At 38.4% G+C, this 25,938-nt stretch overlaps 1 protein-coding gene across 5 annotated transcripts in view; it reads left to right on the top strand.

The window, feature by feature from the left end:
* The window catches only part of SS18 (SS18 subunit of BAF chromatin remodeling complex), a 63,084-nt gene extending 39,675 nt beyond the window's left edge, over positions 1–23,409 (top strand). For 3 of the 5 annotated variants that reach the window (XM_050942011.1, XM_050942015.1, XM_050942012.1), the window contains 6 exons: positions 10,920–11,090; positions 12,093–12,197; positions 14,828–14,920; positions 15,666–15,788; positions 17,924–18,057; positions 21,719–23,409. In XM_050942011.1, the coding sequence (XP_050797968.1) occupies positions 10,920–11,090; positions 12,093–12,197; positions 14,828–14,920; positions 15,666–15,788; positions 17,924–18,057; positions 21,719–21,745 (653 nt within the window). In that variant the 3' untranslated portion in view covers positions 21,746–23,409. The remainder of the gene's footprint in view (positions 1–10,919; positions 11,091–12,092; positions 12,198–14,827; positions 14,921–15,665; positions 15,789–17,923; positions 18,058–21,718) is intronic. The other 2 variants (XM_050942013.1, XM_050942014.1) reach the window with 2 other exon arrangements.
* Positions 23,410–25,938: the final 2,529 nt, after the last annotated feature.

Genomic DNA, 25,938 nt, shown 5'->3' with positions numbered 1-25,938 from the left:
GACACACAAATCACTCTTCAATCTCATGGATAAATGGAGTAATTAAGATTAGATAGTCCCAATAAACATTTATAGCAGACTATCTAATCTTATGTATCCCTGTTCTGTATCACACATATGTTTTTAATTTGGAATACCTGTTTCTTTTGTATTAGTAGTAGAATTTCAGTCTCAGATACAAATCTGTTTTTACATAGTATTTTCTGATGATGTCTTTATGCATAAAGTAACAATTCAGAACAGATTCTGTGTCTAAGATATTTGACCAGAATAAACAGCAGAGATGCTCTGTCCTGTTCACAGTGTGGTTCTTGTGTTAGTGCCAAGTACACTGCAATAAAAAATATGATACTACCACAATGGTCAAAACTATTTCCTTGTTTCTATGCTACGTATTCACACAAATGCTCTTAACAGACAGGCAGAACACCACTTGTGAAGTCTTGCTGCATTTAATTTGAATATGCTGTCCTCTAAAAGCCAAACTACAGAATCCAAAATGTAAATGCAGTAATTAAAACATGTTTGTTTTCTATCTACTATCTGGATTGTGTTGCAAATAAGTCAACTAAAGAATACATGTGGGGCTGCCTTTATTACTTCTGCTATGAGGGAAAATGGTTTTTATTTTGGAAGGCTCTCTCTTTGGTCACTAATATGCATAATACTGTAGTGTGAATTGAGATTGAGTTTTGCTTTCCAATAGTGTCTTTTGTTCCATGTTTTGTTGCACATCTGGCTGATGTCCATGAAGGAATACTTTTTCTTTTTATTAGGTCAGGTAGAGGTTCAAATCAACAGGAAGAACCAGTCAGCATTAGTACAGAAGACAGTCCAACCACGAGTTTGGTTACTGTTAGCAAAAGCAAGAAAACTGATGATTCTGAGATTAGCCACAGTCGTAGTTACACAGCTCTAAGAAATCTGGTAGTTAAGAAAAAGTACAGTAGACACACAGCTGTGATTGCATATTCAAATCGGAGCAAATCCATATAGACACACAGCATATTCAAATCGGAGCAAATATACCTCTGGCTGTAAATTGATAAATTTTGTGTGTGTGTTAGGCAGTGGGTCCTGGAGCATTTTTTATAATATTTGTGAATTTTTTTAGAAAAGTATTGGACATACTGCAGTTGAGATTTACCTTAATTATGAAGACTTGATTCTTAATAAGTGAAGTAAATGATGTAGGTAGAAGTAAATTCAAGGAAAGAATTAAACTGATTATCAGTGCAAAAATCAGTTTATTTTGTAAGTAATTGATCTACTTTAAACATAGGGAATTAGTGATTCACCTATTTCAAAGTAGTGTACTTCATATTTCTTCATAGTATTCTTTGTTCTATAAAACTTTCCCAATACATTTATTTCCCCCCGTCAGTCAGACTTGGAAATTGATCATGAGAAACTGCAAAAACAATTGTAGATTTGTTAAGACTGTAAAAGAATTACACGGCTACCCTGCTATAACGTGACCCGATGTAACACGGGTTTGCATACAGCGCGGTAGCAGCAGGGCTGCGGCAGTGCTTTAAAGGGTCCAGGGCTCCTGCTGCTGTGGGGAGCCCAGGGCCCTTTAAATCACGGCTGGAGCCTTGTTGCCGCTACCCAAGGGCTCTGGCAGCAGGGCTTGGGCAGTGCTTTAAAGGGTCCGGGGCTCTGGCTGCTGCGGGGAGCCCTGGGCCCTTTAAGTCACCGCCAGAGCCCTGCTGCCGCTACCCTGGGGCTGCAGCAGCGGGGCTGGGCTCCCCACAGTGGCCGGAGCCCAGAGATCTTTAAATCACCGCCTAAGCCCTGCCACTGCTACCCCAGGGCTGCGGAGGCGGGGCTCGGCCTGCGATTTACAGGGCCTGGTCTCCCTGCAGCAGCCGGAGCCCGGAGCTCTTTAAATCACCGCTGGAGCCCTGCCACTGCTACCCTGGGGCTGCAGCAGCAGGGCTTGCCAGAGATTTAAAGGGCCTGAGGCTCCGGCTGCTGCAGGGAACCCCGGGCCCTTTAAATCACCGCTGGAGCCCTACTGCTGCTACCCCAGGGCTGCGGCAGCGGGGCTCTGCCAGCGATTTAAAGGGCCTGGGACTCCCCGCGGCCGGAGCCCCGGGCTCTTTAAATCACCGCTGCAGCCCTACCATCGCTACCCCGATATAACGGCGTTTCACTTATAACGCGGTAGGGATTTTTGGCTCCCCACAACCGTGTTATATCGGGGTAGCGGTGTATTTGAAACAATAAGTTAATAAGAAGTTGTGGCAGTTCGATGGAATACATTACACTTTCTAAATTGATTGCTGAAGCAGCTGATATAGTAGTTCCATTACTGAACAAATATCAGTACTTTAATGGGTTTTCAAAGAGGGGATGGAGCAGCATCTAAATAAATCATTACTTTGCTTCACTGTGGAGCAGGAACTGTTGCTGAGACAATTATATTGGTGCCACTGGTAACACTGCTAGTATCACACAGCTGGCCATGGAACTCTCTAGACAGTTAATGTTGATTTTTGTTAACTCTTGGAAAATTGAGAAAGTTACAGAAGACTGGAAGAAAGCAAATGTTATGACAATATTTAAAAAGAGTAAATGGGATGACTTTAGTTAATTATAGGCCTGTCAGCCTAACATTGATCCCAGGCAGCATAACGGAACAGCTAATATGGGATTTGATTAACAAAGAATTAAAAGAGGGAAATATAATTAATACCAATCAACATGGGTTTATGGAAAACAGATCCTGTCTAATTAACTTGGTATATTTTTTTGATGAGATTACAAGTTTGGTTGATAAAGGTAATAGTAATGATGGAATATACTTAGATTTTGACTTTGTACCACACAACGTTTTGATTAAAAAACTAGAAATGATCAACAAGGCACACATTAATTGGATTTTAAACTGTCTGACAGTTCTCAAAATGTAATTGTAAACAGGGAATCATCAAGCAGGTGTGTTTCTAGAGGAGTCCTTCAGGGAGCGATTCTGGGCCCTATGCCGTTTAACATTTTTCTCAGTGACCTTGAAGAAAACATAAAATCATCACTGATGTAGTTTGCAGATTATACAAAGATTTGGGGGAATGGTAAAAAACTGAAGAGGACATGTCACTGATACAAAGCAATCTGGATTGTGTGTTAAGCTGGGCACAAGTAAACAATGTATGCTTTTTAATATGGCCAAACGTAAAGTTACACATCTAGGAACAAAGAAAGTGAGCCATATTTACAGGATGAAGGCTCTGTCAGCTGAACAGGAGCTCCCAGTGCAATGCTTTGATCAAAAGAGCTAATTCAATTTCTGAAGTAGGAGTATGGAGGTTATATTACCTCTGTTTTTGGCATCAGTGCAACTGCTACTGGAATACTGTGTTCGTTTCTGATGTCCACAGTTCAAGAAGGATATTGATAAACTGATGCGGATTCAGAGAAGAGCCATAAGAATGAATAAAGGGTTAGAAAACATGCTTTATAAAGATAGACTTAAGGTGCTCAATCTATTAACAAAGAGAATGTTAAGGAGTGACTTGATCACATTTGATACCTGCATGGGGAAATTTTCTTCAGTCTAGCAGACAAAGTTATAACAAGATCCAGTGTCTGGAAGTTGAAGGTACACAAATTCAGACTGGAAATAAGGCACACATTTTTAAGAGTGCGGATAAAAAATGATCGGAACAACTTATCAAGGGTTGTGGTGGATTCTTTATTACCGGCAACTTTAAGATCAAGATTGGATGTTTTTCAAAAGATAAACGCTAGTTCAAACAGGGATTAAAACAGGGGACTTCTGTGGCTTATGTTATGCAGGAGGTCAGACTAGATTATCACAATGGTCTCCTCTGGCTGTGGAATCTATGAAATAGAGCACCCAAAACTAGTGGCTATTTTTTACTTTAATCACTCCGTGCGTCTGTTCCCTACTATCTGCAAAATGGAGATAATAATACTATCTCACCTCAGGGATGTTGTGAAAATAAACTCATTAACGTTTGTGAAATAGTTCGATACTATAGTGATGTGTGCCATAGAAAAGCCAACGAAGAAATTAACAGTTCAGTCTTTAGAGCAGAGTTTGAATAATGTGATGGAAATAAGGCATGAGCCACACACTGAACAATGATGATAAAATATTATGATATAGCTGCTTGTTCAATGAGTACTGTCCATCCTGTGCCCTGAATGAGGCAGTGAGTGATCTTGTGGAAAAATGTATGTGATCATGTTATTAAAGACTATCAGAATGCATACGGTCAGGGGCTAAATTAAGGCTGCATATAGATAACCTTTAATTATGGCACTTGCTAACTTTTGAGTGCTGAATCTGCAACATTAATGTTCTTTTAAAATATTTTTTGTGTGTGTGCAGTTACTAGTGTGGGGTCATACAGAAGTTATCATTTGAATCTGATGGTATTAGTAGGAAAGGAATGAAAATACTTTTTAGTATGGCAAAAAGTCCAATAATGTGATTTGTTATCAGTATCTACTGTATTAATCATTGACTTGCACTAATTTATAAGACATCTTCTGAAGGAATGTTGTGTATGAAAATCTAGAGCCTTCACAAGATTGTTTTACAAGGTCAGTCCTGTTGCAACTGAAAATTTTAGTCTTCTTGGGTTGTGGAAAATGAATGTTAAACAATAAGATCCACAGGTGACTCTCGTAATGAAGCTGTTATACCACTCTGAGAAAACGGCAAGGAATATTAGCCAACCTTTATGAAGAATATGAGACTGTAAGGTGGCTAAGCGAATGTGGAACAAAAACCCTTTGTCTCCCTTTTTTTTTGTGTACAATCCTACAAGTTTATTGGTACAGTATTCTGAATAAGATATTCTGCCATTTTTAACAAGACATTTTTGCTATCTGGAGACTGTTGCAAGCAGAATTTTTCAACAAACTGAAGTCTTTATTTACTTAGAAAGGACTCCTTATGTAGATTGAATGGAATTTTTCACATCTGCATTATGGTGACAAACTACAGAACTCAAATACTTTGATTTAAAAAAAAAAAAAAAGGCCAAAATAAATAACACTGCCTTCTCAGGAATCCTGTTTTTCATGTCCCTCTGCAGACCACTGTGGTAGACCCCATTCCCTGCCTGAGCTGAGATGAAAGCCAAGTATCTCTGACTCACCAGTTTCCATGTACTAAACATTAGACACATGTTGCCTGCCCAATTAAACAGCAGAACTATAGCTCTGAATGTCATGTTTGCCTTGCCAGTTGTTGAGGGCTCATTGCAGGATTGTTTGCTGAACCTGATGGTAAGATTTTAAAGACATTTTCATTTATTTAAATATATAAAATACCCTTCCAGATTTCTGGCAACTGTGCAGTAGTTACAAACAAATACATAAGAGATCACAAACACCACTGACTCCACTGAAGCAAACTTCTCCCTTTCTGTCTATCCCTAAACAGCACTGTTCTGCCCAATCAGTAAAAGACTGAAAAGATAAATGAGCCTAACATAGGGTGCTGATTGTCACACAATTCAGGCACTAGGGAAGAAGTGATTTCCATTGTTGAGGACCCTTCACTCTGAATGCCCTGCTACCAGCCCCTTCCCATTTAAACAGGGGGCTGTTAGTTTGAACACCTCTGCTGATTGCAATTGCCATTGTGTAACACACAAGGAAAGGCAGTCTCAAATATAATCAAGACCCAACCATTTGGAATTCATAAGTAAAAAAACCCAAACACCTTAAACTTATGCATTGCATTCTGTACTAACTTCAATTTCACATGGTTTTAAAGAGTAGCTTCCTATAGGAAATCATACCTTGAATAAACAAAGGCATGGCTGATTGTGAACAGAGTCTGCTTTCAACAGATGCCACATTCTACTTGTCAAGTGCAAAGGTTTAAATACTTGAACTGCTTTGAATTAGAAATATTAGGTGTTTTCCCATCTGTCAAATTATTGTTTTTATTTCTTAAATGTCCTCTCAAAAATGAGGACACCTAGAAACTTCAGATCTAGTTTGGAAGGTGAAGGCCTTGTAAAGCAGTAGTTCCTTCTGCTATTTTTCAATTAGTGGTACATATTGGAAAGATATTTCTGGTGTATTAGGAAAAGCAAATTGCTCCCTTGACATGTTACAAGGCTTTTGAGATCCTGCTGAAGAATCTTTCAAGTTTCCCCTGTAACATTAGCAAGGCTTGCAAAAGGTATGAAGTTTTGTCTGTTTATCATTTTCCTGGGCTTCCAGAAACCTGTGGAGTTTCTAAACTGCAAAGATCCTAGAAGACATTAGCAGTTAAGTGTATGCTTCACTGGAGTTTCTAAATGCTGCAGCAGCTCCTGCACAGCTACTGTGTTGTAGGAATTCTTATCACCAGTTATCAGCCCATCATGGCTAGCGGTCAGTTCCAGGTTTGTGACCAAGTAGTCTCTTTATTTTGTGACCTCTCAGAGAAGCAAAATAAGGTAGAAAAAGTCTGCTGAATGTCACGTTGTCTCTAGACATGCACTCTGTGTTTCATATAATGCCCTGCGTACACTGTCCGGAACTGTGACATCTGGGATCACTTTCTGATGGTATTCTTAGCATAGGTTAGTGGTTTTCAGCTTGTGGTCTGCAGACCTTTGAGGATCTGCAGACTGTGTCTAAGGGGTCCATGAAAGGTGACTATGCAAATAAAGTTTCTTGGACCGCAGGTTGGATTTCAAAAGAAGTTCTCCATTCAAAAATTTTTAGGGGTCCGCAAATGAATAGAGGTTGAAAACCACTGGCTTAGGTCATCTGGCCTTCCTATTAAAGCTCAGGCTCAAAGGTGAAAGATCTGCCCTTTAATAACAGAGGTTTATTGAGCAGCAAAACTGATTAAATTCTGGAGATGGAAGAGAGACTACATCTTGCAGCATGGGCTTTGGGTTTCACCTAGTGGTGTTGTCTTTTTGGGTCCAAAGACAGTTCCCTACTTCTGGTTCCTCTTTCCCTTATCTCTCCTCCAGCAGTCTCAACCATGTCAGCAGCTATTGTATTCTTGTCATATTGTACCCTCTCACTTTGATATCTAAGAAGCGGTGGAAGACAAAACTGTGAGGAAACACTTTAAACAGTTGAATTTTTCTATCGTTTGTTCATCCTCAGTACCCACCTGGCCTTAAATTTGTTAGGTTGTCCTGGAGCACACTTCCAGTCTGCATTTATCTTACTCTTCATTTTTCCCATATGTTTTAAGATTAGTCTGTCAGTTCCTATGGGCATGGCATGGAATTACCACTGATCATTGGCTGTTGGAGATAATCTGGTTCAGATATGCAATCTAATTCCATTCCATTCTGACTTCCATCTCTCCCTTCCCTCCATTTCATCTCAGATCCATGTAATGAGATATTGCTCAGAGCAGAGATGGGTTCCTTTTCAAAGATGGGAGCCATAGAAAACTTGCCAGAGTAGTGTAAAGAGGGAGAGGCTTCTAATAAGACTATTTCTAATTCCAAAAATAAAGAGAGACCACTGTTATTTTACTGTGGACCTAAGGAAATTGAACTGTTCAGTAAAAAGTTCAAATGCTACATGCTGACTGGCTTCCATCATCCAATCCTTTTCCCTGCAAAACTGGTTTGGAGCTGTCAGCCTAAAAGGTGCATGTTTTCACATGACTTTCAGACTGATTCACCAAAATTATCTGTGCTCTTCCATGAGACACACAATTCTACCAATTTAAATTATTTTCCTTCAGCCTCTCTTTAGCACCAAATATCTGGTCATGGAGACAACATGCATGCAAGTATTCCTCTTGCATCAGGGAACACTTATAGGTGGGAGGAGGGATAGCTCAGTGGTTTGAGCATTGGCCTGCTAAACCCAGGGTTGTGTAGCTCAATCCTTGAGGGGGCCATTTAGGGAACTGGGGTAAAAATCTGTGTGGGGATCAGTCCTGCTTTGAGCAGGGGGTTGGACTAGATGACCTTCTGAGGTCTCTTCCAACCCTAATATTCTTATGATTGCTATATGAAAGAGAGCCCACAAAGATCAGCGTGATTTTCTTCACCCTAAGGAATCTTGTGGCCTCTTCCGTGAAGTAACCTCTTATCTGCAACTATAGATGAAACCATTGCAGCATTGGGTGTTGACTGCGTCTTTAACTATTCCTTCAAAAATTCTTAAGTCTTCCTGTCTTTGAGAATTAAAGTATAACATACTAAAGGAACTCAAGCTTGTACCTCTGTCAGCAATAGTCCTTACAGACATCCCCATTCTAGGCTTCTCTTTCAAAATGAACAATTCACAGTCATTGGAATATATTCTAGAGCTGATGAGCTGTAAATAAATCATTAATAACAATAGCAAGAAAACCCCATCAAAATGGGAGTCCTGTCATCTAATATTTTAGTTTGGTTTTTTTGTGGAGTGGAGGTTGTTTTTTTGTTATAGTCTTATTCAGTTTTGTATTCTGACTAAGTGTGAAACTAAATATGGCATAAAACTGTAACTGAAAAACAAACAAAAAACCACTACTGGACCCCACCCTCCAACCCCTTTAAAAAACAAACAAAAAAACTACACCTCCCCAACCCGCTGCATGAAATGGTTCCATTCTGAAAACTGATAGAACTCATGGCTCACCATCTTGGTGCCATTCTCATAAAGGCGACTTGGACTAAACTGGAAAGAAGCCAAGTGCTCTGTTATTAATATTATAGACGGTTAGGCTGATGCAGAGTAGTGGATTCTCATTGTGGCTCTACAAAGCATTAATGAAGTTCTAATTAAAAAAGCAAATAGAAAACCTCTACATTGCACCATGGGGAGCCAACACATTTTATCACATTATATTGTGACTAATATTAATATTGTTAATTAACAAGCTTTCCTGAGATCTAGGAATATTATGGCAACTAGTTTTTGTTTCTTCAAGACTGTGTTCTTGTTCTCAGTACGTTCAGACAGAGCTGTAGTGAAATGTAATGGTCTGAATTGTCCAATTGTTCAGAAAATCCAGAATATGAAATACAGTTTCAGTTAAGTGAAAATAATTTCAGCATCTTCATTTTAATGCTTTTATTCAGTACTTTAAAATTGGAACATAGAAATTGTCATACTAGAGAACAGAAGTAGGATTTTGAATTCCGTGATCTTAATTAATGATCTATATTTATCTTCAAAAGAAAATGCTGAATATCTCTGTTTTCTCCATAATGCTGCTTTTTTGCCTCCTCTTGTTGAAAACTTTTTGGTTACCTCCCCCACTAACTCACTTAGAATAGCCTCCCTCTTACTAGTGCTCTTAATTTATTTAATTACAATTTGTTTAAACTAAACTGAAGTCTGGCCACTTCTGAATGAGAGCATGCATACAAGGGTTTAATGCACTGTACAATCACATCTTCAGTTCATTTGATTTAACTTTCCTGAATGTTACCATGTAATACTCCTCTTATAAGTCCATCCTTAAAATTGGCTGCTTTTAGCTAGTTTTCCGCCATTAAATTTCTGCTATGATACTATTTGTTCCTAGTTTAGCGCCTGCCCATTTAAAAAAAAAAGAGAGAAAAAATTGGTTTGTAATAGTGTAAGTTTTGATTTGTTGCACTGTTTTAAAGGATTTCAATACAGGTCAGGATTTAGAAAAGAAAAAGAAACAGACATACAAACAATTTACCACCTTGCTAGACTTTTCTTGCCCTAATGCTCTTAATAGTGGAATAACGTAGACTCTTCACATTTTACATTTTGTTAAGATTTAGTGAAATCTGGTACCTTAACCTCCCGGTGATGACACCATGAAGGGAGAAGGGATTCTAATATTTCTTTAAAAAGTAGTTGAATCTAATCTGTAACCGTAATCATATGGTTATTGTCAGTACAGGGCAAAGTTAAGTTTGAATGCTATTACAAATTTAGCCTTGACTCTGAATTTCCTCAGTTTATAATGCTTTGTTTTAGGATAATTAAAATTATTTTTATTTATTTGTATTGTGGTAGTGCCTTTTTGGCCCAGTTGTGAACTAGAACCCCATTGTGCTAGACATGTAACCAAAATACTGTCTTGGCTCTAGACAGCTTTTAATCTAAGTAACATACATTTAAAAAAATTACCATAATAACTGATGTGTAATTCCACCTTAACTGCAGTGTAGTTTTAATCTGAGAGTATTGTTGTAGGAGCAAAGTGACCTCTGCAGTTACAGTTTTATAAAATCACGAATGGTGTGGAGAAAGTGAATAAGGAAGTGTATTTACCTCTTCACTTAACACAAGAACCAGAGGTCACCCAATGGAATTAATAGACAGCAAGTTTAAAACAAACAAAAGGAAGTATTTCACACAATGCACAGTCAACCTGTGGAACTCGTTGCCAAAGAGTGTTATGAATGCTAGAGCTATAACTGGACTAAAAAAAGAATTAAATAAGTTCATGAAGGGTAGGTCCATGAATTTCAAGGATGCCTCCCCATGCTCTGGGTGTCCCTAGCCTCTGACTGCCAGATGCTGAGACTGGACTATGTGATGGATTACATGATGATTGCCCTGTTCTATTCATTCCCTTTGAAGCATCTGGCATTGGCCAGTGTCGGAAGACAAGATACTGGGCTAGATGGACATTTGGTCTGATCCAGTATGGAAATAGAGTGGAAATGGTTCCATTAACTTTGAGCATGAGGAAAATAGGAATGAAAAATACAATATACCCATTTTTTTGTTTTTTTAAAAAGCCGCAACACCTTCATGCAACTATCTTCATCCTTTTGGAGAAGTTCTGTTCTGTAAATTCGTGACTGAATTGGTTACCCCAATTTGCATAGGTCCAGAATTAAGCAATGCTTGATGGTACTGCTTTTGACGTATCTGTGTGGATTTGGTTATTAATAGTTTAAGATTTGATTTGTTATGTGTTTTAAAGGATTTTAATCCAGATTACAATTTAGAAAAGATATTATAGTTTGTTTGTTTTTCTTCTACAGGTCCAATGATGCACCAGCAGCCACCTCCTTCCCAGCAATATAATATGCCACAGGGAGGTGGGCAACATTACCAGGGACAGCAGCCACCAATGGGAATGATGGGCCAAGTTAACCAAGGAAATCACATGATGGGTCAGAGACAGATTCCTCCGTATAGGCCACCACAGCAAGGTAAGACCCTACATTGAACTTCTTAGATTAGTTTAAATAACCATCTTGGAAATTTTTATAAATAGTTTTTTGTCTACATCATATTTGAACCAAATTGCTATGTGCACAATTTCAGATTTCTTTGTCTCCAGCATATTTTTTCCTCCTTCTTAAAGGTAGCTCTTGCAGCAGAAAAGCTACTAGTTTGGACATGAATTTTGAGATTTATATCTCTTTTATTTCAAGCTCATTTCTGAATAAAAAGGGTGTCCAAAAAGTTTACACCCCAGAGAACCTGCTGTATGAAGTAGAATTCAGTTTGTTGTCACAAAGATATGTATGGAAAATAATTAAATAACCCATTTGGTTCTAAAATTGCTCAACCACTAGAGGAAAGTGAGAGAAAATAGAATTATATTCCACAATCTTGTAATTTTTTTCTTAACTGCAGTCCTTTTTTAAAAGATAGTCTGTATTTTTCTTGATGCATAGCTTAGTGCTGTTGCTGTTTTACATGTGTTCTTAAAATGAACTCTGAGCTAGATTCACATACAGTAGAACCTCAGAGTTACGAACTGACCAGTCAACCACACACCTCATTTGGAACCGGAAGTATACAATCAGACAGCAGCAGAGGCAGTACAGTACAGTACTGTGTTAAACATAAACTACTAAAAAATAAAGGGAAAGCAGCATTTTTCTTCTGCATAGTAAAGTTTCAAAGCTATCTTAAGTCAGTGTTCAGTTGTAAATGTTTGAAAGAACAACCATAATGTTTTGTTCAGAGTTGTGAACATTTCAGAGTTACGAACAGCCTCCATTCATGAGGTGTTCGTAACTCTGAGATTCTACTGTATGGAGTCTAGTGCAACTGAACAAGTAGATTAAATATGTTGTCTGAAATGCAACAGGGTGGGTGGGGAGTACATTTGAGAAATATTTCTCATACTAAAACCAGAAATTAGTAAGCTTGTTAACAGAGAAAACAAGATACTTACGTATTGACTGGTTGTGGTTTTTCAGGCCCACCACAGCAGTACTCAGGCCAGGAAGACTATTATGGGGACCAATACAGTCATGGTGGACAAGGTCCTCCAGAAGGCATGAACCAGCAATATTACCCTGATGGTAATCTCTCATAATGTTAACTTTCCCATTTTCTATACCTGCCCAATATCAATGTAGAGAGCTACTCAAAAACTATAGAATGGGGTGAAAATAGTTAGTAATTGATCACCATAACAGATCTTGTATTTATAAAAGCTTCTAAATTCAGAATTGTTACTATAATTTAAGATGCTAAAGAGAACTAATTTTACAACTTGCTCAAAGTACATCATTTGTAATACTTCTACTTTGACATTCTCATATTGGCTTTCATATCCTATAATGAGAATCCTCTCATTTAGCTACAAGTATGGAGGGTTCTTCAGTGTATGTGGAACATCTGATCTGAATTAAAGCAGTCATGTTATACATCTGCTTTATGATACTGTATGTGTAGAAAGAGACAGAGTAATATATTTTTTTATAGCTAGTATACAGAAATAAAAAAACTTGCTTATAAGCATAATGTTTTGGTTTTTTATGATTGTTCTTATCCTATAACATAATTTATTTTTGATTTTAAGAACAAATTGCACAAATGTTTTGTTGCTGCTGTGGTGTGGGCCTTAAGCATACATACTGTTTGATAACGGCATGAGGGCTTGGCTACACTGGCACTTTACAGTGCTGCAACTTTCACACTTAGGGGTGTGAAAAAACACCCCCCTGAGCGCTGCAAGATACAGCGCTGTAAAGCCTCAGTGTAATCAGTGCCGCAGCGCTGGGAGCGCGGCTCCCAGTGCTGCAAGCTACACCCGTAAGGGATGTGGTTTACGTGCAGCGCTTGGAGAGCTCTCTCCCAGCGCTGGTGCTCCGACCACACTCACACTTCAAAGTGCTACCGCGGCAGCGCTTTGAAATTTCTAGTGTAGCCATACCCTAAGATAGTCCCAGTCCTGAGAAGCTTGTTTGTTGAAAGACATGGTCCTGTGGAATTCTCTCAGTGCTCTCAGGATCAGACTCTAAATTAATATTACACAAATCAGTCCTTCTTCCTCTTTGAAGTAAGAGATCTGTATATAGTGTATTTGAACAAGGGGAATCGGGATTATACTATAAATTAGAAGATGGGGTTCCTTTTTGAATTTGTTTTGGTTTTGCTGAGGGAGAGGTTAGGTGAACAAACTGTATTTGTGGAAAAATACTGGCTGACTCATAGCTATTGTGATAGCCTGCTTGCCACTTAATGATGTGTTTTGGGAAGTCCAAGGAACATGGTAATAGTAACAATTTAAAAAACATTCGTAGCTCAATAACCCTCAAATCCTATCAACATTTCAGAGCAAAATTTGTAAATACTTATTGAAATGAATTATTTTTTGAATTTAAAGTTTTAATTTTTTTAAATCAATATTTTAGCCAGGCTTAAAGCTGTTATAAATAGGTGTAGGCATCTGATTTTCATTTGTGTACATTCAAAGATATTTCACAATCTATGTTAAATCATAACATACAGTCTTAATTCTGAAACTTATATTGTGTTATACACATGACCTCATTTACTCTGTACAAAAAAGAGTTAGCTGTATGACTTTCATAACTTTCAAATAGTTAAAGGTAATTCATGCATTTAATGCATACAGTTGAACATTATCAGTTAAAATTATATGACAGTATAGATGAATTTACAAAGATCCACCATATTCTGTTAACTTCGGCAAGTATTATTGTTAAACAGCAGTGGATATGTTAAAATAATAATCTATAAAATGTGAACTAATAATAATGTAGGAGCATCAGAGTAAGTTTTTAAGAAGTTTGGGTCTAGTTCTTCATTTGTACCAAAGACCATTTATTTTTAGAACTTCTTGCTCTCTGCCTTATTTAGGCACTTTCATAAAATTTGTGCTAAAATTTTAACAAAATGAAAGCTTGTTCTCATGACTTGAGTTTCACAAGAGGGCACTATGATGTAGTACATTTTAGTAATCTGCAGGAGAAATATATTGAGTCTTAAAACAACAAACAGGTAGGCTATTTTTCTCATGTTTTGGTTTCTAAACCAGAGGGGCCCATAGCCTCTGAAACTGAAGCTTCTTTTTTAATGATTGTGCTGATGAATGAGATTCTCCAGGGAAAATGTCTTCTTAAGATTGTTAGGAATGGTGTTTGTGGGGGGAAAAAAAAATCAGCCTTGAGAAGTTTTTCCTTTGACACTTCAGAGCAAAATTTACTACAAAAATATGTGATTCATAACTTCATTGAGCTTTGTTATATTTCACACTGCTTTTAGCATATGCTTTTGAATTGGAGATCAGCCGAACAGGTGTTAGACAAAGTATGATAATTGCTTCCTTTGTTCATTCTAATTTAATTCAGGTTATTTACATGTGAAAGGCCTAAATGCTTTCATTTTTTAAAAATAAAAGATAAAGTACTTTTTCCCACCAACAAAGATTATCAGAAGGTTAAGACCATCCCTTGCTGTGATATTGCTAAAACGAATGCATTAAGCTTTTGTTCCCTGTCACATGTTAATTCAACATGAAAGGAAATCATATTGGTAAATCTTTGGCTAATAAAATTGAAAAATCTTTTTTATGTATTTCCAGTTGACTTTTTTTTTGATTTTTCTGAAAGATGAAATATTTTTAGGGTTTTCACTCAGAGGCCATTAACGTTTCTTCCTGTCTCTTGTCGAATTGATGTAGGTCATAATGATTACGGTTATCAGCAACCGTCGTATCCTGAACAAGGCTACGATAGGCCTTATGAGGATTCCTCACAACATTACTACGAAGGAGGTATCTATATACCTTCACACACATACGCACATACATTCCCTTCCCTCCCCCACCTCCTATGGGAACGAAAATTCTTGCACAAAACAATTTATGCCCATGCAAAGCTCTTGTAGAATACTAGTTGCTGGCTGTCTTGAAAATTGCAGGGAACTTGAAGCATTCAAAATAATTTCTTGCAAACATCTAAAATATATAACCATAATTTGCCATTTCTAACAACAGTAAAATGACTAAAACACTGTTAGAGAACTTTTTTTTTCCAATGGAAATTTTTTATTTAAACATAAATCCATTGGTTCATTTGTGTGTATATATATATATATTTTTGTGTGTGTGTGTATATATATATATATATATATATGTGTATATATAAATATAGTGCCATTAGGAAACAGCTTGCTGATCTTGTGTAGCTAGTCTGTGCTCTCGTAGATGTCTTTAATTTTGTCTTTTTTTATTTTATTTAGCATAGTCATGATCCTATGACTGATGTTCCAGTAAATGTACTGCTTGTTTGGCAGAGATGCTGAAAAAGCTGCAGTTCAACCTTGCAAACTTGGCTTTAACTGCAGTTTGTTTGGCCGAATTCCTTCTGTTTGGTTTGAGTTTTCTTTGTTTTATTAAGTTTTTGAATTCAAGATTGCATTTTCATTTTGTTCATGTGTTGTTGGCTGTCCATCTTAGAGAAAAACAGAAGTGTAGTAAACATTTTTAATTGTTTTTTTTTCTTGCAACCATTTTGCAGGAAACTCTCAGTATGGTCAGCAGCAAGACGCATATCAAGGACCTCCTCAGCAGCAGGGTTACCCTCCACAACAGCAGCAGTACACAGGCCAGCAAGGTTATCCAGGACAACAGCAGGGTTATGGTAAGTAGCTGACAACAAGCTAGTTCTCACAAGGAAGACTATGGGTGAGATCCTCATCTCTTCTTCAGCCTCTTTATGATGGGTGAAATGGCTGGACCAATATAACAGGGCCCTAAAATCCCTGTATTCAGCTGGGGGAGAAGTCCCCCAGCACAGACTCTGCAGAATACAGGTTCCTGAGGGGGTGGAGCTGGGGCCAGGAGGGGGATGTTGAGGCAGAATATAGCACTGCAGAGATTCTAGACTATGTTGAGGCGCATAGGAGCGGTATATGTAACTTAGGCTGGTCCCAGAGCTAAGTTATACTGGGGGCCTTTCCAGTCCATACAGGACCCTAGGATCAGGAGAGCGCAAAGATAGCCATCTTAACACCATGAAGCCATCTTAACTCCCTGTACTGCTGAGCTTCCAGTTCTGTGTTGCACCTCTTAGAAACTCAGCATAGACTCTCACCTCTTAGAGACTCAGCATAGACTCTCACCTAACGTTTATTTATTGGGATCGAGCTTGGATCATTAAGTTCTTACTTTCTCTGATGATATTTGTACCACTACTGTAACAAAAAATACTTGCACAGTTGTAATCTTAAGAGATAATGTTGTGCTAGTATTGAGAATTTCCCCACACTAATGTATTGTAGCATTGGGAAACCACATTATTATTATTAGGGACGTTAACCCCTTGGATTCAAGGACGTGCTCCATAACAATGAGCACAGAGTGGATGTGGTTTTTTTCTGAAGATTTTGAATCAGAACAGAGCATAGTATACATTTTAAATTGTCTTTGCTGTCATACTGTAAAAATACTTACACATTCATCTTAAAATAAACATCCTCTCAAAAAGAGACAGTGAAAACCAGTTCCATAATTTGTATGTGAGATTGTGTATGCAATCATGATTGTGCATGAAAATACTAGTTTCACATCTGACCTAGCTGTGTTAGTGGTAGTGCTTTGTAAAGGATCTAGTTAGATTTGGGAGAGTTTGTTTTTGAAGTTGGGACTGGAGTGTTACAGTTTTGAAATATTTGTATGTGTACCCAAAGCATTAAAAAAGTAAATAAATAAAATTTGACAAATTTGACTCATTTTTTCCATATATTCATTTTTCAAAACCTGGGGTTTAGAATAAAAACATTAGAAGAAACAGGTGAAACAAATACAATAGAACTCCTTATCCACACACACCATGATTTGCCCACCCAAACTAGCTCACTTTTCAAGTACAGTTTCTTAAGCAGATAATGAAGTCTTAAATTAATATATTTAACTCTTTTTTTACAAAATCTCTTATGAACGTTTACTAGTAAACCATAAAGAATTATCATAAATAAAACTGAACTACATTTGTGAGATGAACAAAGTACATTTTGGGATGTAGTATCCTGCTTTACTTAATATTTATCTGCTTACTCATTAATTTGCAAAAAATCAATTATTTGCAATCAGCGCCCCAGTAATTATTATGAATCTTCAGGTATCTGTCCCACTCCAGGAGAAGCACAGAGAGCTGAAGCAGCATAGTTCAGGTGGATTTGATGCCTGAGGAGAATGGTAATGGAATATGAAGATTTTATCCTCAAGATAATCACTTTGAACCTCTCACAGATCCAGAATTACCAAATTTGTTACCATCTGATAGCTGCTCAGTGATCAATGGGATTAGATAAAATGTGCACTTGTCAGCACTGAATCAAGTTACTGTCTACGCAAGTCACATTTCGCCCCAGAAACAGATCTGCCTGTTTGTGTAAGAGCAAGCACCTGTTCATCAGTTGTAGAACTTTATGGCTCCTTCTGGTCTTCAGGGGATCCAGTGGCGGGCACCAAATAACGTAACTCTCTGTATTTGCCTGATGTATGTGGTGACCTAATTTAAGCTTGTTAAATGCTGTATATACTCGTTCATAAGCCGAATATTTTTGGTAAAAAAAGTGACGCATCAAAGAGCGGGGGTCAGCTTACAAACAGGTCTACACCAAAATTTGATGATTTTACACTCTATGGAATCAGTGAATTGAATATCTAATACATAGTCATTTTGTTTACCTGCAGCGTCTGCAGGCATGGAGCCCCATTTACAATTCTGTTCTTCACTTCTCCCCTTTCTTGATTTGTTTTAATGATTTGTAGGTCCTTCACAGAGTGGTCCAGGACCTCAGTATCCTAACTATCCACAAGGGCAAGGCCAGCAGTATGCAGCATACAGGCCCACACAGCCTGGACCACCACAGCCACCACAACAGAGGCCTTATGGATATGACCAGGTACAACTTTGTTTAGTAAAATGTACTAATTCTTGTGTGTTCATTTTACTGTTTTATTAATGAATTTTGGGGAATTGTGTCCCCTGGATGGAATATGTAACTCTCATAGCTTTTATTTCCATTGGAATTATTCACATACAGCTAGGAGAGTTGATTAGTCTATATCACTCTTCTCTGATTTGGCCAGACTATACTAAACTTTGCAAAGCTCTTGTGTTATAAACAGCTCACTATTGTATCAAAATTAATGTGAACCATTTTAGCCTAGTGATGAGAGTGACTTCAGTGGAAGTTGAGGGTACTAAGCCTCTTGCAGGATCACATTTTACTATTGCTCTGTATTGAACATGGCTGAATGCTTTTTTTTTGTTTAAAAAGCATTCCCTTAGGGGCAAATCCAGCCCCCATCCTTGGCATCTGCAAAGGGCACCTTGCCTCCCAAAGCAGTGTGATTATGCTGTATAGGTGTTGGGATAGATGTTGGGAGGGACCCATGCAGACTGGAAGGCTCAGTTTGTACTGGTTTCCTGCATGACAGTGTACAGGGGGAGGCAGAGGATCCCCAGGAAGCTGAGTAAGAGCCTGTAGAGGCTATTCCAGCCATTGGACCAGAGTGGCTCAGCAGCTGCTTAATGGCCATGGAGAAGGGAGAATTGATTTCTTCCTCTCTGTTCCTTGTACATATGCCTAGTTACTATTTGTGTGTTACAAGCTACAAAACAGAAAATGTTGCCTAATATCTCTCTGAATGTTATATTGTAAACTTTATTAAAATAGACACCTTTACTCTCCTGGGCATAAGGAAGCTGGACGTTATGACTGAATAATATTACTACGCAGATAGGTGTTTTTTAACAATAAAATCTTAATAATTTGTCCATAAGCAACTATTTAGACTTTGAACAAGAAAAACATATTTCCCATGAGTAACAGTGGTTAGAGTACCTTCAGGGAGAACAGATTTCTCTCTGTGCACAAATATGTTAAAAAGGGCAGGGAATGCAACAAAACCTTGTTAAACTCGGTAACCTGAGAAGTGCAACTACCTTTTAGCCCCAAGTCTTCAAAAATAATTTAGTGTACAAAGGGCCATAGTTCCAAATGCAAGAAGTAGGCATAGAAAAATGCTTAGAGAGAGGGAGGGGGAACAGAGGGGAAAATTTTTTTTAATTTGTTGAATTTCCTACAGATCATTTTGGTGTGGGCCAGGGATAACTTCCCTCCCTCTGCAAAGGTTCTCGTCCTCCAGTTTCTTGATAATCCGAGTCCCAATGGGAATCCATTTGTGGAAGGCTTCCCCTGTTCTCCACAGTAGCACTACTACCTTAGGAACTGTGCTAATGTGTATAATGTGGCATTATCAGAAGTGTTTTATGCTGCATTACCTTGGTGGGATTGAGGGGTGACAATGCTGGTTAGAGTGGTCATTCCCAAACATGCCCTCTCGTTTTCTGCAAATCCTGAACGCCATGGTATACATGCAGAGAGCTTGTGAATGATCATGAGAAGCATTACTGATGTCTCTGCTCCAACCTTTGCCGTTCACAAAAGATCTCCTCCATCAGAGGAATTGGAGGAAAGTAATGAAGCCAGTATTTCCATGCATCATATGCATCAAATCTGTGGATTAAGGATGTATTAGCAGGACTTTTGTAAGCAAGACACGAGAAGTAATTCTTCCACTCTACTCCATGCTGATTAGGCCTCAACTGGAGTATTGTGCCCAGTTCTGGGTACCACATTGCAGGAAAGATGTGGTCAAATTGGAAAAAGTCAAGAGAAGAGCAACGAAAATGATTAAAGGTCTAGAAAATATGACCTATGAGCGAAGATTGAAAAAATTGGATTTATTTAGTCTGGAGAAGAGAAGATGGAGGGCAGGTCCACACTACCGCTTAAGTTGATGTAATTTATATTGTTCAGGGGTATGAAAAAGACACCCCCCTGAGAGACTCAATTTACAGCGAATTAAGCGCTGTCCACTCTAGCACTGTGTCTGCGGGAGATGTTCTCCTGCCGACATAGCATCAACCTCTCATGCGGGTGGAGTAATTATGCTGATGGGAGAGCACTCTCCTGTTGGCATAGAGTATCTTCACCAGACACACTACAGAGACACAGCCGCATCAGTGCAGCTGCGCCGATGTAGCGCTTCTGGTGTAGACCTGCCCTGAGAGGGGACATGATAACAGTTTTCAAGTATATAAAAGGTTGTTACAAAGAGGAGGGAGAAAAAGTGTTCTCCTTAACCCAGGGGCAGGCAAACTTTTCGTAAATTGTATGGAGGGCAGTTAGGGGAGGGGGTCGTGGCCCAGCCCCCACCTCCTATCTCCCCCCCACAGGATTTCTGCCCCATCCAGCCTCCCCTGTTCCTTGATGGCCCTTCTGGGACCCCTGCCCCATCCACACATCTCTGCTCCCTGTCCCCTGACTGCCCCCGGCCTCCTGCCGCCCCATCCAACCCCTCCTCTCATTCCTGACGGCCCCCCTGGGACCTTTGCCCCATCCAACCATGCCTTCTCCCTGTCTCCTGACTTCCCTCGGATCCCCTGCTCCTGACTACCCCCTGCTTCCCCATCCAACCCTCCCTCCTTCCTGACTGTCCCCCACTGAGTCAAGCCAGGCTCTGCAGCTGCGCTGCCCCAGAAGCTCACAGCCCTGCCGCTCAGAGCATTGCGTCTGCAGCGGAGCGAGTGAGCTGAGGCTGCAGGGGAGAGGGGACAGCAGGGAAGGGGCCGGGAGCTAGCCTCCCAGGCCAGGAGCTATGGGGCCGGGCAGGACGGTCCTGCGGGCTGTAATTTGCCCACCTCTGCCTTAACCTTTGAGGGTACGACAAGAAGCAATGGGCTTAAACTGCAGCAAGGGCGGTTTAGATTGGACATTAGGAAAAGCTTCCTAACTCAAGGTGCTTACACGCTGGAATAAATTGCCCAAGGAGGTTGTGGAATCTCCATCACTGGAGATTTTTAAGAGCAGGTTAGACAAACACCTGTCAGGAATGGTCTAGATAAAACTTAGTCCTGCCATGAGTGCAGGGGACTGGACTAGATGACCTCTTGAGGTACCTTCCAGTCCTACGATTCTATGATTCCTATAGGACAAGTTGGCCATCTATATCTTTATGATTGCCTAGATGTGCGTTGGATCACACACAGAGTTTTGAACTACATGTGTTAGTCTATTCTGTGGTGCTCTGAAAATATGTGGACAATAGTTATGAGTTACAGGCTGAGTGGATACCTTAACTTTGAATTTCTGTGCTTTTGTATGTAATTGAATTCTTGCAGTGCTGCTCAAATTCCAATTTAGCATTCAGCCATTCTGTTATATTCTTTGTTACAGAGACAGTTTTACCATAATCTGTCTTAAATTTTTAATGTCTCTTATTTAATCTTTTATTAATTACCAATGCCAATTCAAGAAAAATTGTTCAGACAGAATTAAACTCCAGGCCATAAACATTTAATCAGCAGTGTAATTTACAGATAAATTTAGAGAACTTCTGAGGTGAAACACTATACCATGTATATCAATAAATGAATGTTTTCGAGTGTGTTTGATTCTTAGTGGTATGAGTTTTTTGGATACTGCCTTGTTTCAACTTTTACTATATAAAAACAAAATCATTATCTAATCATATTTTTAATTTTATCTTTTTTAGGGGCAATATGGAAACTATCAGCAGTGAAAAAGTACTTACATTCCAGTATCTGTTAGCAGCCATATTGTCTCCTCAGCACTGTGGACATCTCCCTGTGAAGAGAATCTCCCATTCCATCTAGCTTTTGGAAAAATATTGTGGATAAATGGCTGTTTTACAATATACAGTCTGTATGGGCTCGTTATAAAAGGCTGTAGCCTCTCAAAAACTCTCATTTCACAACCATACTCTAGATGGCAATATTGGACAGAAAATGCATTGACATAACCAATTTTCTGAGTTCGGAACTGTGCATCAAACAGACTGTTACAGACTGAAAGGCGTGAACAGCTTTATATGTTTATGAAGGTTATGGGAATTTAATATTTTTTCCACAAATTCTTTTGTAAGGGGAAGGGGGAAATGTACACTTTTTACAGCAGCAATATTTTGTATATTATGTTTTTCATGTGGTGAATATGCAAGACAGTACACTACTCACTGGGCAGGATCAAAAATCTGCTGTTAATATGGATGGGGGCATGGTAAATGCTTGATTGTGTTGGTCTCAAAATGGTGTATAATAAAAGTGACTAAAGACATAGTATACTGTACATTACCGATAGGCTCTTGTACAAAGAATTGAATCCCAGTTACCTAAACAGGAAGGTAATCAAAAACAGTATGATATAGTCTTGTGCAAAGAATTAATTTTTTAAGCTTTCCAATTTTTCTGAGTGAAGCATTTTTGTAAAGAAGGTTTCTAATGTAGTTTGACAATTTTTTGCAGCATGGTTTGGTACCCGGAAAAATTGTTCAAACTGTAGGTGTTTTGTCACAGCGTAACATAAACCAAGCCGTAATCCCTTTCTAATTGCAGTAACAAAGAATATGACAATGTTAATTTTACCTGGTTTGAATATGCGAAGAATTAAAAAACTAATACTGAAGACAGGTCAAACTGTATTGTATACGTGTATTTTAACTTTTAGTTGGATAATTTGTATGTAACAAACTAGCATAGAAGAATTTGTAAACCTCTATCTAAACTTTCTTAACTGGGAATTAATACCCTTAGAAATGAGGCATTTTTTGAGTGTATCCATTTTTCTTACTGGTTAATATGAGAGCAAGGTATGTTTTAGATTATCACATATAAACCTGCTGGTGAGGTAAATGCCAAATTTTATTGTGAACTGCATTGATGCTTATAGTGTTGCATGTGAGATAAAGGCAGCACGCTGATCAATAACATAGTAGACAAATTGGTTTTGAGACCATCCTGCGACTGTAGTTCAGATATGTAAAGGGATATTCTGTTGTGCAAGAATACATGCAACCTTTATGAAGGACATAACTTAAAAATAAAATTAGCCCAGGAGTAAAATAATATTTTTTTCACAGTTGGCCATAATATTTCAACAGGGAGAAAGCAATTGTAATACATAGTATTTGAATGAGCAAAATAAACACGGAAAACAAATTTTTCATTTGTCCATTGTTTTTAAAGGGAGAACTTTTTTTTTTTTTAAGCTTAAAGTTGATCGGTAGAAAATGCACATCAAGGTTTGAACAGATAACGTGTGAGGAGCATTATTATGAATGAAACGCTTGTAGGTTCTGTGCCAATTTTCCACCGCCGTGTACTTCATTGCTATTTAAAACTGTATTCCATCAACTCTAAAGGAAGAATAAATTATTTGTGATTTTAATTTTCTCATTTGTTTCTTTAAATTAGATTTCTATCAGTCTGATGTCTCATCTGGAGGCCTTTGCTGAGAGTTTTTATTTTATAGACGTTGGTCCAGGATAACCAAAATATATTTGCATTCTAGGACTTTATCAAAATTCTCTTGCCATAGCCAAGTTAATTAGAATTAACTGTTCAGTAATCAGCGTGTTGTGTAGGCTGTTTGTTACAAAATTCTTCTTCTGAAAATGAAGGTCCATGAGGCTATAATCAAGATGACTGAATTAGATAAATGAGTTGAAGAGACAAAAAATGTGCTGAACCCAACCTGGTAAAGATACGGTATCTCATTTGAAATAAGCTCAACTGACATTAAGAAATAATTTGTCTTGCCAACCCATCTTCTGTTGTCTTATTCTCCTTTTTAATGGAAACTAAAATTGCAATTTTAATAAGCAGAATTTCCTCCAGGGTTTCCTCCTAGAGACTAGTGCATTTGCAAGTTTAATTGTTTTATAACGGTCCTGTTTCGTAAAAGTTTTTAATTGATGATGACAAAAATTACTTTATTCCTCTGGTACCACATTAGAAGAACAACTTGAGAGGAGGTAGTTCCCTGTAAAAGTTAGTATTCCCATTTAAATTATACCTATACATTATTCACATCCCCTTAAACAAAAATGGAAGCAGGCATGCCAGATATGGGGGGGCTGGGGTGGGAGAGGAGGAGATGAAAATGGCAAGGTGCAAGAGATTTTTTGAGTCAGGTATCCATCAGTAAATGGAAATCCAACCCATGTAAAGCCAACAGAAAGGATCTTAAGCTTGGATTTAGAATGGATTGTTGAAAATATGAGAGCTGATAAGGAATTTGAACATCCACTTGAAACATAAAAATAATTAGTTTATCAGATGCGGGAAGCCTGTGAAAGAATATGTCCTGAGAGTAAAGAGGACAATTAATGAGTTAAAAGCAGTTTCGGATTCCACATTAGTCCATGGACAGTTTCTGTGATTGATTGATTTGAACAACCATTTTCCTCTTTTAAAAAAAAAAATGGTTTTCTCTCCCTTGCTGCTGTGTGAGAGAGTCTCAGAAACAGAAAATTGACTAATTGTTTTGGAGTAAAATGGTGAAACTGATCATATACAAAGTTCTGTCAAATAAACAAAGTAAACAAACTGAAAAAATAGAGAAAGAATACACTTTTGCTCTAAAGGCTCTCAGTTAAAGTAATCTCAGATATTACTTGTAATAAAAGTTCATTAAAAATCATGTAGATGTGACTTTTAAATAGATGGTGCTCCTGTAAAGAAGGTTAAGGACATGGATGCAAAAAAATATCCTTCAGCTTCTCTACAGTTTTTGCCACAGAGGATGTTGAGGAATTACCCATTACTTTCAGGTGATCTTCAGGGTGAATAAACTAGATGAATTAAAGAGTAACAAGTCACAAGGACCCACATGGAATTTATTCAATAGCTCAGAAGGAATTTGAGAATAAAGTGACTGTGAGCTGCTTTTTATATGCTCTCTCATTAACATCAGCTACTGTGCCAGAAGACTGGAGGCCTGATCTTGTGAAATACAGGCCAATGAACCTTACTATAGTACCAGGCAAATTGGCTGAAGTGGTAATTTAAAAATAGAATTATACAACACTTAGATGAATATGATATGCTAAGCAAGCGTGTTTTCTGTAAAGGAAAATTGTGCCTCCCTAGCCTAGTAGAATTCTTTGAATGTTTCAGCAATATAGTGGATAAATAACTAGTTGATATTTATTTGGATTTTCAAAAAAATTACCTTGACAAAGATCACCCTAAGAAAACCAGTCATAAGATAAGAAGTACCATCATAGTTTGAAAACTAGCTAAGATTGAGAAAACAAAGAGTAGGTGTAAATGTTTAACATGGTAAAGTTTAACATTGGAGTGCACCAAGATTCTCTGAGAGGACTGTTTATTATATCTCTCAAATAGTCTGGAAAAGGGGATGACCAAGAAGGTGGCCAGCTTTGAAATACACAAAATTATTTAGGTTAATCAAGATTAGATATTTTGGGAAACTTCATAGGGGCATAATGAAGCTAACAAATAGGCAGCAATGATGGCAGATCAAATTCAGTGTTGACAAAAGCAAGGTAATGCACACTGGAAGGAATAACATACTACTCATACATTATGTTAACTGCTCAGGAGAAAGGCCTAGACCCCTTTGGGTATGTCTGCACAGCAAAGAAAAACCTGTGGCTGGCCTGTGCCAGCTGACTTGGGGTCATGGGGCTCGGGCTGTGTGGCAGTTTAAGTGTAGACTTTTGGGCTCAGGCTGGAGCTTGAACTCTGGAACTCTCCCACCTTGCAGGATCCTAGAGCCTGGGCTCCAGCTGCACCCAGAAGTCTACACAGCAGTGAACTATGACCCCAAGTCAGCTGGCATGGGCAGCTGTTGGTGTCTAGTTGCTGTGTAGATATAATAACAGGAGATATACACCTATCCCCTAGAACTGGAAGGGACCTGGGGTCATTGAGTCCAGCCCCCTGCCTTCAC

The sequence above is a fragment of the Gopherus flavomarginatus genome, chromosome 2 (assembly GCF_025201925.1).
Source record: "Gopherus flavomarginatus isolate rGopFla2 chromosome 2, rGopFla2.mat.asm, whole genome shotgun sequence".
Classification (NCBI taxonomy): domain Eukaryota; kingdom Metazoa; phylum Chordata; order Testudines; family Testudinidae; genus Gopherus; species Gopherus flavomarginatus.
This window is presented reverse-complemented; position numbering and strand designations above follow the sequence as displayed.